This window comes from Lynx canadensis, chromosome A2 (assembly GCF_007474595.2).
Source record: "Lynx canadensis isolate LIC74 chromosome A2, mLynCan4.pri.v2, whole genome shotgun sequence".
NCBI lineage: Eukaryota > Metazoa > Chordata > Mammalia > Carnivora > Felidae > Lynx > Lynx canadensis.
In genome coordinates this window covers 161,371,991-161,384,186 of record NC_044304.2, presented here as the reverse complement: position 1 = coordinate 161,384,186, position 12,196 = coordinate 161,371,991, and the positions used below count along the sequence as shown (strand labels likewise).

Genomic DNA, 12,196 nt, shown 5'->3' with positions numbered 1-12,196 from the left:
CTTGCCTTGGACTCGTCATGACAGCTGTGATCGGTCTACGCGGTCCAGTTGCCTTTTCCGGAATTAGAGGACATTTTTGTGGATTTACACAGCGTGATGCTATTTCGTGTGAAGCTTAATCAAATCTTCCCTTTCCAACCACGCAAACCTTGACGAGACTGGTCTCTGCCGCATGTGGGCGCGTCAGCCCTGGCAACGCCGGTCCTCACTCGAGCGCTAACTGGCCATTTCGCTTTGGGGCCAGAAAACCTGGCCCAACGCGCCAATCTCCCGTGCCGCGCTTTCATTCTCTGCCACGTCTGGTGCCGAAAGACACTGGGGTAGACGGTCTCCCAACCCCCGTGTCCGGGAAGTGGCGCCACACGCTTGCGGGGACCGTCGCGGACGGACTCTGTCACTGTTACGTCCCGCCCCGGACGCTCGCCGTGAGTGGAGCCCTCCCCCCCCCCCCCCCCCCGGGGTCACACGCGGGCCTGTTGAGGACAGCGCGGGGACCACCGCTCCAGTGGGGTCTACGGGCCTGGAGCTTCTTCCGGCCACAGCCTTCCTGCCGTTGACCGCCGCCAGCCCGTCCCCGCGTGTGAACAGCTGGGAGCGGAGCCTGGAGTCCAGGGAGGTTCTCGCTCGACGCTCCAGACACCCGGATCCGTGGCCGAGACAAGAGTTGTTTTAGTGGAGAGCAGGGAGTTGCGAGCACAGCACGGCGAGCTTCTTGTGCCCGCATCCGAAACGCCCGTCTCCGGTGTCCTCTCTACACCGCTTCTCTCGGCACAAACGCCGGCCACGCACCCAGTCGCAAGGGCCTCTTACCTCCGATCCGGTCGGCTTTAGATTCGCCTTTGTTTGTAACGCGCAGGCGGGCACAGGGCTAGACACGTGACGTATTCAAATACCCAGTAACAAAGCCAAAACGTGAGGGAAGAACTAACTTTAAAAATCGTGTGCCTCCCCCACTGCCGTACCCCCCACGGAGAGGAAGCCGGACGCGGGCCTCCCCGGCGGAGGGGACTAGGAGGTGGGTAGCGGCTGTACCAGGACAGAGAGGCTTCGGACAGTTTAGGAACATCCGATGCTGGAACGGATGACGACAGCCTGACATGACAACAGGTGGCCCTGCCGGCCAATTTCTGTGGTCCCTTCTTGACCTCTTCCCCCCGCCGCTGGTCGTAACCCCAGGCAGGTGCCCCAGGGCGGTGACGACGGTCCCAACATCCACGTCTAGGCGGTGGCCCCTTGCCCACAGACGGACGCCCAGGCAAACCTGAGGGCACCGTGAGTAACCGGTTTGTCAAAATGCTTTCCGGTCCGGATTTAGTGGTTTCTTACAAAAGCGTGCAGACTACGATCCATCTAGATGCTGCTTGCTTTTCTGTATCGTCTTGGTTCATTCAGGCTCCGGCCTTCGCAGTATCCATTCGGTGACTCGAGTCCTGGCTCCCACCTCTGCCCAAGAGGCCGTCAATCCCACGTGAACCAACGAGTCGTGTGACTTACACTCGCAGACAGGTCGTCGAGACAGGTTCCCCATGTGAACGTTGTCAAAGAACCCGAGTATTCGGTTGAAAACTCTAGGAGCTTTGGGCCCTTCACGGACACGGAAATCGCTGCGAATGCTGGCTTCTACCTCGGCTCCCTGTGGTAAAGGATTCCAGGAGGGTGGGTATCAGAAGCGGTCTGAGACATCACGTAGGTAGAGCTTTTTACGAACCAGGACCTCCATAAAGCGGCTTAAGAAGAGCCCACACTCAGTCGGGGCAAGTCAGCGTGTGGTCAGCCACGGACGAGGGCGTGAGCCGGAAAGCTGACGTTCAGGGAATCAAACGAAGTCGCCCAGCCGGCCGCGTTACTGCGATTCCTGGGACAGCGGTCTTCGGAAGGGAGGGTCCGTGCAGAGACCGGCAAGCACGTTTGGGTTTTCGTCCGCGTGTGGTAAAACCGCGAGTTCTTTCAAAGGGACGTCAGATACCGGTGTTCGGCAGGGAGACCGGCCACCTTGAGATGCTCAGGCCGTGGCAACATTTGTTGCCTTTTTGTGTAGACTCAAATCCACGTGAGTTAACGTCTAGCGAACAGAAACCGTTTAGGCCGCAGGTGCCCGTTCCTGTACCTACTGGTGTCCCCCCCCCCCCCCCTCCCCCCCGCCTTGGCGGTGCTGCTCGGGCCTGTACCCGCCACCTTCCCGGCCGCTGGCCCGCAAAGGCGCCGGCGAGCGACGGGCCAGCGGTCTGTCTACACAGGCACGTCCGACCGCGGCCCCGACCCCGGCGAACCCGTTACCCTCACGGGCCGCGGACCACGGCCCTACCTCGTCCGTCCCCCTCCTGGGCGCGCAGCCTGGAACGCGGTGGTGGTGCCTCGACCGACAGCCCGGTGGCCTCTCTCTCCTCGGCGCCCTTCGCGACGGCCGGGTGTCTCCCCGGAAGCAGCTTCCGACGACCGCGCCTTCGCTCGTCCGTTCCTGGTAGGAGACGGGCGGTGGATCAGCACACACCGGAGCCGGACGGCAGCGGCCACACGAAGGCAAAGCGCGTGGGGCTCCGCCCCCGCGCCCCCCCTCCCCCCGCCAGACGGCGCACGCCTGGCGTGAGGGGGGCGGGGCGCGGACGTGGGGGGCCGCCGGACTCGGCCGCCCCTCAGGGCCCCTTCGCCGGCCGCTCTGCGCGTCCCGCCGTACACCCAGGGGTGCTCTCGAGCCCGGAGGGACCGGAGACCGGGCACCGGCTCCTGAGGTCGCTTCCCGCGCGCGTTCAACGGGGCTCCAACACAGCTTCGCACGGGGGGCTCCGTGGTTGCAGCACGTGTGTCCCGGAGCGGGTCAAGGCACGGCGGTGGGAAGTGGGGGGTGGGTGGAGGCCGGCGTGCGCGGGGAGCCCGCCACCCCGGGAGCCGGGGGGGGGGGGGGGGGAGGGTGCCATGGGTGTGCGCGCGGGGGGCGGGGGGGGGGTCCTGCTTTCTGCCTGGTTTTCAAAGCGGGGGGTGGGGGTGGCGTCTGTGAAACTGGAAAAGCTGAAGACGCTGTGGAAACTGACAAACTCTGTCTCCACTGCTACTACCTTTTAACCCGTTTGGCCTGTAACTTTTTTAATTTTTGAGAGAGAAGAGATGAAGTGCAAGTGAGGGAGGGGCAGAGAGAGAGACACACACACAGAATCCGAAGAGGGCTCCGGGCTCCGAGCTGTCAGCACAGAGTCCGAGGCCGGGCTCGAACTCACGGACCCTGAGATCATGACCAGAGCTGCTTAACCGAGCCACCCAGGCGCCCCCAACTTGTAACTTTTTAAACTAACCTGTCAGGCCCAGATTGCTCCAGGGAACTGGGAGAACTTCCCTCGCACTTCTTTGGCTTGTGACCCTGACCCAGGGTGGGCGCAGGGCAGGCTTGCTCGAGGCCACGAGGCGTCAGGTGGGGTTCGCGAGAACGACGACGCAGCAGGGCCCGGGGAGAGTCTCCACCAACACCTCCCGGGTTCGTCTGTCCCTCAGCCAGGAAGGGACTGCGGAAGGGGCTCACTAGCAAGTGACTCAGCCGGGGGAGCGCGGCCTAGAGCTCGGAGGGGCCCCCGCGACCGGATGGGCGCAGGGCGCGCTCCCCAGGCCTCTGGTCTCCCCTCCGCCTACCAGGAGGCGCCTGGAAGCGACAGCTTCCGTCTGCGTGGCCCACCCACCCCGGGGTGCTCGCCTTGGGCCACCGGCCTGGCCACTCTCCTCGGTCGGGGGCCGGGCGGTCTTACCAGGAAAAGCTGGCGAGTTCGCCCGGACCGGCTGCTCCCTGCGCGCAGACAACCGGCTGGAACCAGGAGGGAGCGGCCAGGTCCCGGGCCAGGCTCTCCGGGCTGGGGCCGCGCCCCTTCCTCTGGCCTCGGTTTCTCCACCACGCGAGGACGTCAGGATTAACCCACCGGGTCCTCCCAAGCGTCAAACAGAATCAACAGGCGGTTGCCTTCCAGGCCCTGCGGCAAGTCCTAGAAATGAGCAGGAGCGTCTGGGGGAAAAGACTGTAAGAGGCCTTCAAGTTTTAAGAGCTTCGAGTCTCAACCCACAGGATGCGGCCTGTTAGACTACAGGAAGACACGGGATTATAAATCCGCACAATCATTACGTCTTTTATTTACACGTAGACATCAGTAAGACTTGAGACAAAACCAAATGCGACCTGTACGGAAATTCTTTAATTCTCTTTATTTTCACACATTAAAAAATGAAACACACTATACAAATGGTTTTTCATAGCAGACTAACGTGGGTCCGTGAGACTTGCTCTCAAAGGGGGTGCTGCCAACGCCGATGCCCGAGGACGGCGGCCGTCGGCCTCGCAGCCAATGGACTGGTTTAAATGCGGTAGCATGCAGCCCTCGGGGCGCGACGCCCCTCTTCTTAAATTAGGTTAAATGGCGTCGGTGTCCGTATTTACAGACTTGAAACGTGTCAATCCTGAGCAGTTCTGATGTTCGTCTGAGACCGGCCGGTGGGGCCTCGGCCTCGGTTTTAAAAAGGGAGGTCCGGACGGCGCCAGGCTGGCTGCTGCGAGCTGGGTGGAGCTCTTCTCTCGGCCGGAACCACCTGCTGCGGCTCGCACAGGCAGACCCTTCCGGAAGGGCTAAGCCAAGTAACTGTAGGTGTCCTTTTCCCCATCAACTCGCTCCAGATATTCCTTCTCGATCAGAATGTCAATGCATTTCTGGGCATCATTTTAAAAAAGAGAGAAGTCGTGACAGGAGGAAAAAAACCACACATATTACCGAAGAGATGGGCCACCCTCACCGGGGATCTCCCCTGCACCACCGAGAGCCCAGTCAGGGCAATGCAGCCCATCCACCACGTCCCCGAGTGGAGTCCCCTCAGTGCCCGTCTCCTTAACGGCCTCGCTGAGGCGACCGAGTGTCTTTAGAGCCGGCACGGGGCCACAGCCTCCCAGCACCCCAGGCGCCGGGCCGCCCGGGCCGGGTGCTGCGGAGGCCACGGGGCGGGAACCTCGCGGTCGCTCTGTCCTGAGTCACCGGCAGGGACTGGGGGGCGGTGGGGACTCCTGAACAAGCCAGCGCCCCACCGTCAGGGCCCCCGCACCGGCTGCCGGTGACCCGAGCGGTCTCAGGACGCCTCGGACTTGCTACCTGGAAGAAGCCCGCGGCTGCCCCTGGAGCCGGTGCTCACACAGCGAGGGGGAGCACCCCGTGGCCGGACTACAACTGGGACACAGCCGAGCGGGAACCCTACAGGTCATTTACACAGAGTCCCGAGGGAGGCGGAACCCTGTGATTCGGGCCACGGGGCAATGTGGGGGAGGCAGCGAGGGGAAGCTTCGGGAACGCTGGTCACCTTCTAACTCTCGATTTGGGTCTTGGTGTACGTGTTTCGATAAAAGGTTTTAAGCTTAAGCCCATTTCCTTTCGTAGAAACCTAGTACGTATGGATATGCCAAGGGCCGTCGGCCTCGTTTTCGTTACACCTTGCTCTCCTAAAACGACACACGGGCAGCTTCTGCCGTGTGGCTCTTGTACCTTGATCACTGGGACCCGCGGCTTGAACCTCGAGGACAGCTGAGTCAGCACTTCTCCGAGCAGCTGCTGGTGCTTCAAGACCTTCCGCATCTTCATGATCCTCACGATGGCCGCCTGGTCACCCGTCACCCGGGGAGGAAAAACCGGGACACGTCACGGTTACAACCGTTCCGGAACATTCGGGACAACTAGCAAACGGGTCGCCGAGGGCCGTGTCCGCGCAGAGGACTGCGATTTCACACACGGTCACAAACGCACGGTAGGATATGTGTTTCAACTCTAACATAATAAACACGGTATACTTTGGTCTCCTCGGCAGTTTTAATAATTTCACCCGACTACAGAGCGTTTTAAAAATGAGAAAACACGTCCCGAGATCACTGTTGCACTATCGGCTAACTTGGATGTCAATTAAAAAATTCATTTTTATATAGAGCATGGGGTGGGGGGTGGGGAGAAAACACGAGTCTGCAGAGCCGCAGAAGATGCCTCGCTGTGACCCCCTCCCCTGCCCCGTCGGACGCGAACTCGCCACGTTCTCTGCGTCCACCCGCTTCCTTCCTCTGCTCCACTCGGGGCCCGTCACCGTCCCTGCACCCGCTCCCAAGTCCCAGCCACCCCACGACCCCGCGGGGCGCCAGAGCGGCGTCACTCTCTGTGAGGGGTCGCCACCCCGCGCGGGCCCCAAATCACCTGAATCAGCAGCTTGCGGTCCTCCTCGATATTTTTGTGTGTGGTCTCCTGTTCCTGCTTCTGTTCGGTTTTCATCGGCACGTTGATGTTAACCCTTAACTTTTTACTGCCGGGAAAACGGAGGAGACCGATCGCTGTCGCTTTAAAGGACAGGTGCTCAAGGCCCGTGTGTGACCTTTTAAGAAACCTCTGCTACCCGAGCCCCGTCCCCGCATCCCACTGGCCGGCCCCCCCGCCCCCCGAGGTAGTTTCCACCTCTGTGAGAAGCTCGGCCCCCAGCAGGCCCCAGGCCGCCGCCACTCAGTGGCTTCCTGCCCGGCCAGTAACAGGCCACCTGTGTCACGGGAGAGCCGGTGCCTCCGTCTGCTCTCCCCAATTTCGTCAAATGAGACAAACTCGAGGCACTGGGACAGACAGAGGCCCAAAGGTCCCCGGCCAGCCATTTAAGGGGACGCTTGCCCGGTGGAGAAACCGCCAGACACGGAACCGGAGGCAAGCGGCAGACGACCGAGGCCCACGCCGTGCCCAGCCTCCGTCCGCAGGGACGCGAGGGGACGAGTCTGTGGTCCAGGACCATCCACCTGGCAGATTTTCCTTACTTTTTATAACCGAGATACAATTTGATTAAGGTGTCTGGCTTCAATTCCACCTCATCAACGTTCGCGTTCTCGTCTTCCAGAACCTACAGGACAACAGCTGTTACCACATCATCTCAGGAAAAGGCTCTCGTCTAGCTCAACACGGAACGTGCACAGACATACCAGTAACTTCGACTTCAATAAAATCTGTAGGACTTGTGCCAAAATGTCCTGCAATTGAAGAGAAAAAGGTAAGTCGCATTTTTCTTTGCAACACAAACCACACACACACGACCTCATAGTTGATTTTTGGCAGGAACACAGGAGTCCCCCCCCAGACAGGAGAATGTACCCAGGGAGAAGGAGGTGGTGACTAGGAGGTCCCCTAAGTTCACTACCGCCAGCGCCTACTCGTCAAAGGGAAGCCAACCCCTCTGTGGCTCTGACCACCTCGTGGTAAAAACTGCCGATTCAGTTACAAACGTTAGAAGCCACGCTGATCTCGTCACTACAGGAACCTATCCGTCCATCCTGGACACGGTCACCACAAAAGCAACGTCCGAGGGCTCCCGCACGGCGGCGGAGGATGCTGCTCATGGACGCGAGGGACTCGGCGGTGGTGACCCCGTCCTCCACCTCCTGCGGGGAGCCCCAGGCGCCACGCGGGGCCGCCGGCCGATTCCTCGCCTGTAAACGCAGCTGGCGGGTCTTGGCCTCCTCCTCCTTCAACTCTGTGACCCCGTGACGTGGACACCACCACCTGCCCAACTTCAGTCCCCCGGACGCACCCCATACCTCCTACCCCGGCGCACGGAACACCCCCCGCCCTTCATGGACACCCATTCTGGTCACGTGACCAGCCCAGATTCAACACCCCCCCCCCCCCGCAGGTCTGGGGCACTGCCGGCCACATCCACGGCGCCGCCACCAGAGGCCGCACTTCCGAGCCTGACCTGACGGGAGTGCTGAGCTCGGAGGCCAAGGCCAATGGCCCTGTCAGCCCCGTGGGGCGGGGCCGAGGGCGGCCTGAGCCTCCACCTGAGTCCAGCCCTCCTGACGAGATGAGACAGACTCTTACACACAAAGGGGCAAATTCACCCTGTCATTAGAATTTGAAGATGTACTCTGGATTGACTTGAAGCATCATCAAAAAATAAACACTTTCCTGAGGCCCCTGGGTGGCTCAGTCGCTCTGCTGTCTGGCTCTGGGTTTCGGCTCAGGTCATGATCTCACGGTTCATGAGTTCGAGCCCCCACATCGGGCTCTGCGCTGGCACCCTGGAGCCTGCTTGGGCTTCTCCCTCTCCTCTGACCCTTCCCTGCTTGCTCTCTCTCAAAATAAATAAAACAAAAAATAAATACTTCCCTAAGTGACATTCAATAAGGCCAGTGTTACCCTGTCAGCAAAACCAGACAAAAACATCCCAAGAGAACAGACCAATAACACTCCTATGAATGTAGATGTAAACTTCCTCAAGAAAATACTAGCAAACCAAGCCCAGCGCATAAAGAATATCATATACATACCCAAGTGGGGTTTACCCCAAGAAGGCAAGGGTGGCGATGTAAGAAAAGCAATGACTATAATATACCATATTAATAGACAAAAAGCATATTTTTATCTCGACAGAGCAGAAAAAGCAGTTGAACAAAATGCAACACTCTTTCATCATGGAAAGATTAAAAAAAAAAACAAGACTAGAAGGGAACTTCTTTAATAAAGGGAATCTAAGAAAAACCTACAGCGATTGTCACCCTTAATAGTAACAAACTGAAGCTTTCCCCCAAGGTCAGGAACAAGACAAGGGTGCCTGTTCTCACCACCTCTAGTCAACACTGCATGGGAAATTCCAGCCAGAACAATCAGGCAAGAAGAAAAAATAAAAGGCATCCAAATAGGGAAAGGAAGAAGTAAAACTAGCTGTATCTGCAGATGACATGATACTGTAAAACCCCTAAAGAAGCCTCAAAAAAAAAAAAAAAAAAAAAGTTCAGCCAGGTTGCAACATATAAAATCAATATGCAATAATCAATTATATTTCCATATCCAGAAATGAACAATTCTGTTTCCAAAAGTACCAAACACAACACTTAGGAATAAATTGAACCAAAGTGCAGGCTTACACACTCAAAACTGAAACACGTGAGAGGAATGAAACACAACCTACATAAAGAGAAAGCCGCTCACGCCACGGACTGGAAGGCCCCCGCTGGCAGGACGGGGACACCCCCCAAAGCAGCCCAAAGCTTTGATGCGTCTCTATCACAGCAACAGCTGCCTTCTTTTGGACACAGACCAGCTAATTCTGAAATTCACATGGAAATGCAAGAGACCCAGAGGAGCCAACACAATTCTGACAAAGAACAAAGCTGGAGGTCTCTGTTTCAAAACTTGCTACAAAATAACCGCAAACAGGGGCGCCTGGGTGGCGCAGTCGGTTAAGCGTCCGACTTCAGCCAGGTCACGATCTCGCGGTCCGTGAGTTCGAGCCCCGCGTCAGGCTCTGGGCTGATGGCTCAGAGCCTGGAGCCTGTTTCCGATTCTGTGTCTCCCTCTCTCTGCCCCTCCCCCGTTCATGCTCTGTCTCTCTCTGTCCCAAAAATAAATAAACGTTGGAAAAAAAAAAAAAATAACCGCCAACAAGGCACTGTGGATTAAAGAACTACAGATCACCGGAAAAGAACGAAGAATCCAGAAATTAGCCCATTCACCTACGGCCATCTGATTTTCAACAAGGCAGTCCCAATCAACGGGGAAAGACGTCTACGTCTCTAACCCTGAATCAGGCCCCGGCTCCTTAGCCCTGACCCTAAAGGCATGCGCGACAAAAGAAAAAGGGGCTCTGGGTACACAATATATAAGGAATTCTTACAACTCAACAGTAAGGGCAACCCAAATAAAAAACGGGCATGGGCAGAGCGTCTGAATAGACATCTCTCCAAAGAATAGATATAAACGGCCAGGAAGAACACGAAAAGACACGTCATCAGCTGTCGGAGAAATGCAAATCAAACTACCGACGAGGTATTACGTCATACCCACTAGGCCATAATAGCCGTAAAGAAAGGAAGCCAGGGTCGGGGGGCCCTCCCATGCTGCTGGTGGTGTGCCCGTGAACTGGTGCCTGGCAGTGGCTCGGAAGTTAAATCTGTCACAACTCGAACGTTCCAGTCCTTGGCATCCACCCAAGAAAACTGAAAACAGGTTCTTACAGAGACGCGCATGTGAATGCGCAGAGCATTGTTATTCCCAATAACCACACGTAGAAACAACCCCAAGGCCCACCAACTGATGAGGGGGTCCACATAACGTGGTCCACGCAGACGCTGGAACGTATTTCAGCCGGTAACAGAATGAAACATACACGCCATCACGTGGAGAAACCCTGGAAACATGCCAAGTCAAAGGCACACACGCTCTGACGCCATTATCGTGAAGAGCCCAGAGCGGGCAAATCCGGAGAGACAGGAAGTAAGTTAATGGGACTCAGCGGCTGAGGAGAGGAGCAGAGGGTAGTTCCTGCTAACGACTAACGGGTCTCTTTTCGGGATGACAGGCGTGTTCGGGAAACGAGACAGCGATGGTGGCTGTACGACCTTGTGAATAAACACTCAACTGTCTACTTTAAGATGCTGAATTTTATGTACGTGAAATACAGCTCAATAAAAAATACGGCCAATAAACAGGAAGAAAGACACTGTAATCAAGTGACGTTTAAGCCTCCAAGGAAAAGCTAAGCTGGGAAGAGGGTTAACGCTGGGTTAAAGGAACGCGCGAAAGCAGGTCATGTGCATCCGTGTGAAATCAGAGACCTCCGCGCCGTCTCCCCACCCCCTCCCTTCAATGCTCACAAGAGACGGGAACTGGACACGTCACAGGGGCCAAGTAACGGGAAGGTACCATTTTGATCTGAGTGCTGTCAGTCAGCTGCTGCACAGCATACGCGTCTTCCGTGTTGTACTGAAGCAGGATCGCCATCTGGAAGGTGGATGCCTTCGAGGCCCCCCATATAAGAGAAAGAGAAACGGAATTTAAATGCGTGGAAAAGCCTCCAAAAATACACAGCTTAAGGCTGAAGAAGTTACGTATGAAACAAATTCTTGCAAAACACGCACAACAGCAGGTCTATTTAAAAGAGAACACAAAGTGTCACAGCTCCACCGCGATGCACCGCTCTCCCGAAAGACGTCACTTACCGCCTTTCGAAGGTTAAAATAATTTGGAACTTTCTTCTAAGACGTTTTGTCTACGCAAATACACACTATTTATGCATCCACGCTCATTTACATAAGCACGCGTAAAACACACAAATCCTCTTCAGGGGAAGAGACCCTAACGGACATCTTCCCTCTGCCACATATACACCGGGATCGCTAGGAGGCCGCTCCAGTTACCCCGGGCCTCAGCCTCTCCCGTAGAACTGAAATGGGAGTCACGCTAGTACTCAGTGCTGCCGAGAGCACCGAGGGTCAATATTAGCAGGAAACTGCTTTGCCAAAGGAAAAGGGCTATCGTCGTAATTCATTACAGGAAACTCTGGCTTTTTGAGCTACGCAGTGTGCATCGGGCAGGATCTGTGCCAAGTGCTTATTAAACACATTATTTTACTTAATCTTCACGTCACTTCCAAGGTATAAGCACTGGCACCCCCGTTTTATGGAGAATAAAACTGAGGCATCGGTGTATCACCTGCCCCTCAGCGGGAAAGCATCCGAACTCCTCCGACTCTGAGAACCGCACTTCGCCGGAAGCTCGACCCTAGATTCTGACGCACGAATCACTGGATTCCAATTTCTACAACTTGTCTTATCCTCATTTAGACTAAAAAAATATATTCCGAAACAGAGGGTGATCTTACCTGCAAAGTGTATCGATTTTTGAAGCAGTTGGTTACCAATTCTCCTTTGGACAGCTGATACAGCCAGGTCAGTTTTCTGCCACTGTGACGGCTAGCGTAAAAAGCTGTGAATCGCTGATAACTGCGTTCCAGCTGGATAAAAGAATAGCATTGTGTGGAATACGTATCTCACCCCAGTCCGTAGTCAGCACTTCCACATAAACACACCTCCAAACGTACGGTACAAAACGCTCACTACATAAACGTGAAACCCGAGCGGCGGGGGGCGGGGGGTGGGGGTGGGGGTGGGGGGTGTGACTCTTGCAAGGCACACCGGTTGAGGCACAAGAGGAGAACGCGGAAACGCACTCTGACGGTCAGGCAGGCGGCCACCGCCACGGGGTTCGGCAGAGCACGGACGAGGCTCCGTGTCCGTGAGCCAGCTCGCGGGCCGTGTGGGCTGGCGCGGAGGAGGCCGGCCTCCGGACACCCCGCCCTGCCCGCCGCGCACTCGCCGTGGGCTCGCGGCCAAGGCCGCCCTTTGCGTTCCGCCGGGCACTAGCAGAACGCGAGACGGAGCCGCCCTCAC

At 56.8% G+C, this 12,196-nt stretch overlaps 1 protein-coding gene across 2 annotated transcripts in view; it reads right to left on the bottom strand.

Annotated features, from left to right (window-relative positions):
- Positions 1-4,151: 4,151 nt before the first annotated feature.
- The window catches only part of CUL1 (cullin 1), a 108,350-nt gene continuing 100,305 nt past the window's right edge, over positions 4,152-12,196 (bottom strand). Inside the window, exons 16-22 of one of the 2 annotated variants that reach the window (XM_030308686.1) lie at positions 11,629-11,760; positions 10,671-10,763; positions 6,953-7,000; positions 6,791-6,873; positions 6,192-6,297; positions 5,499-5,612; positions 4,152-4,678 (exon numbers count right to left, since the gene is read on the bottom strand). In XM_030308686.1, the coding sequence (XP_030164546.1) occupies positions 4,598-4,678; positions 5,499-5,612; positions 6,192-6,297; positions 6,791-6,873; positions 6,953-7,000; positions 10,671-10,763; positions 11,629-11,760 (657 nt within the window). In that variant the 3' untranslated portion in view covers positions 4,152-4,597. The remainder of the gene's footprint in view (positions 4,679-5,498; positions 5,613-6,191; positions 6,298-6,790; positions 6,874-6,952; positions 7,001-10,670; positions 10,764-11,628; positions 11,761-12,196) is intronic. The other variant, XM_032592473.1, reaches the window with a different exon arrangement.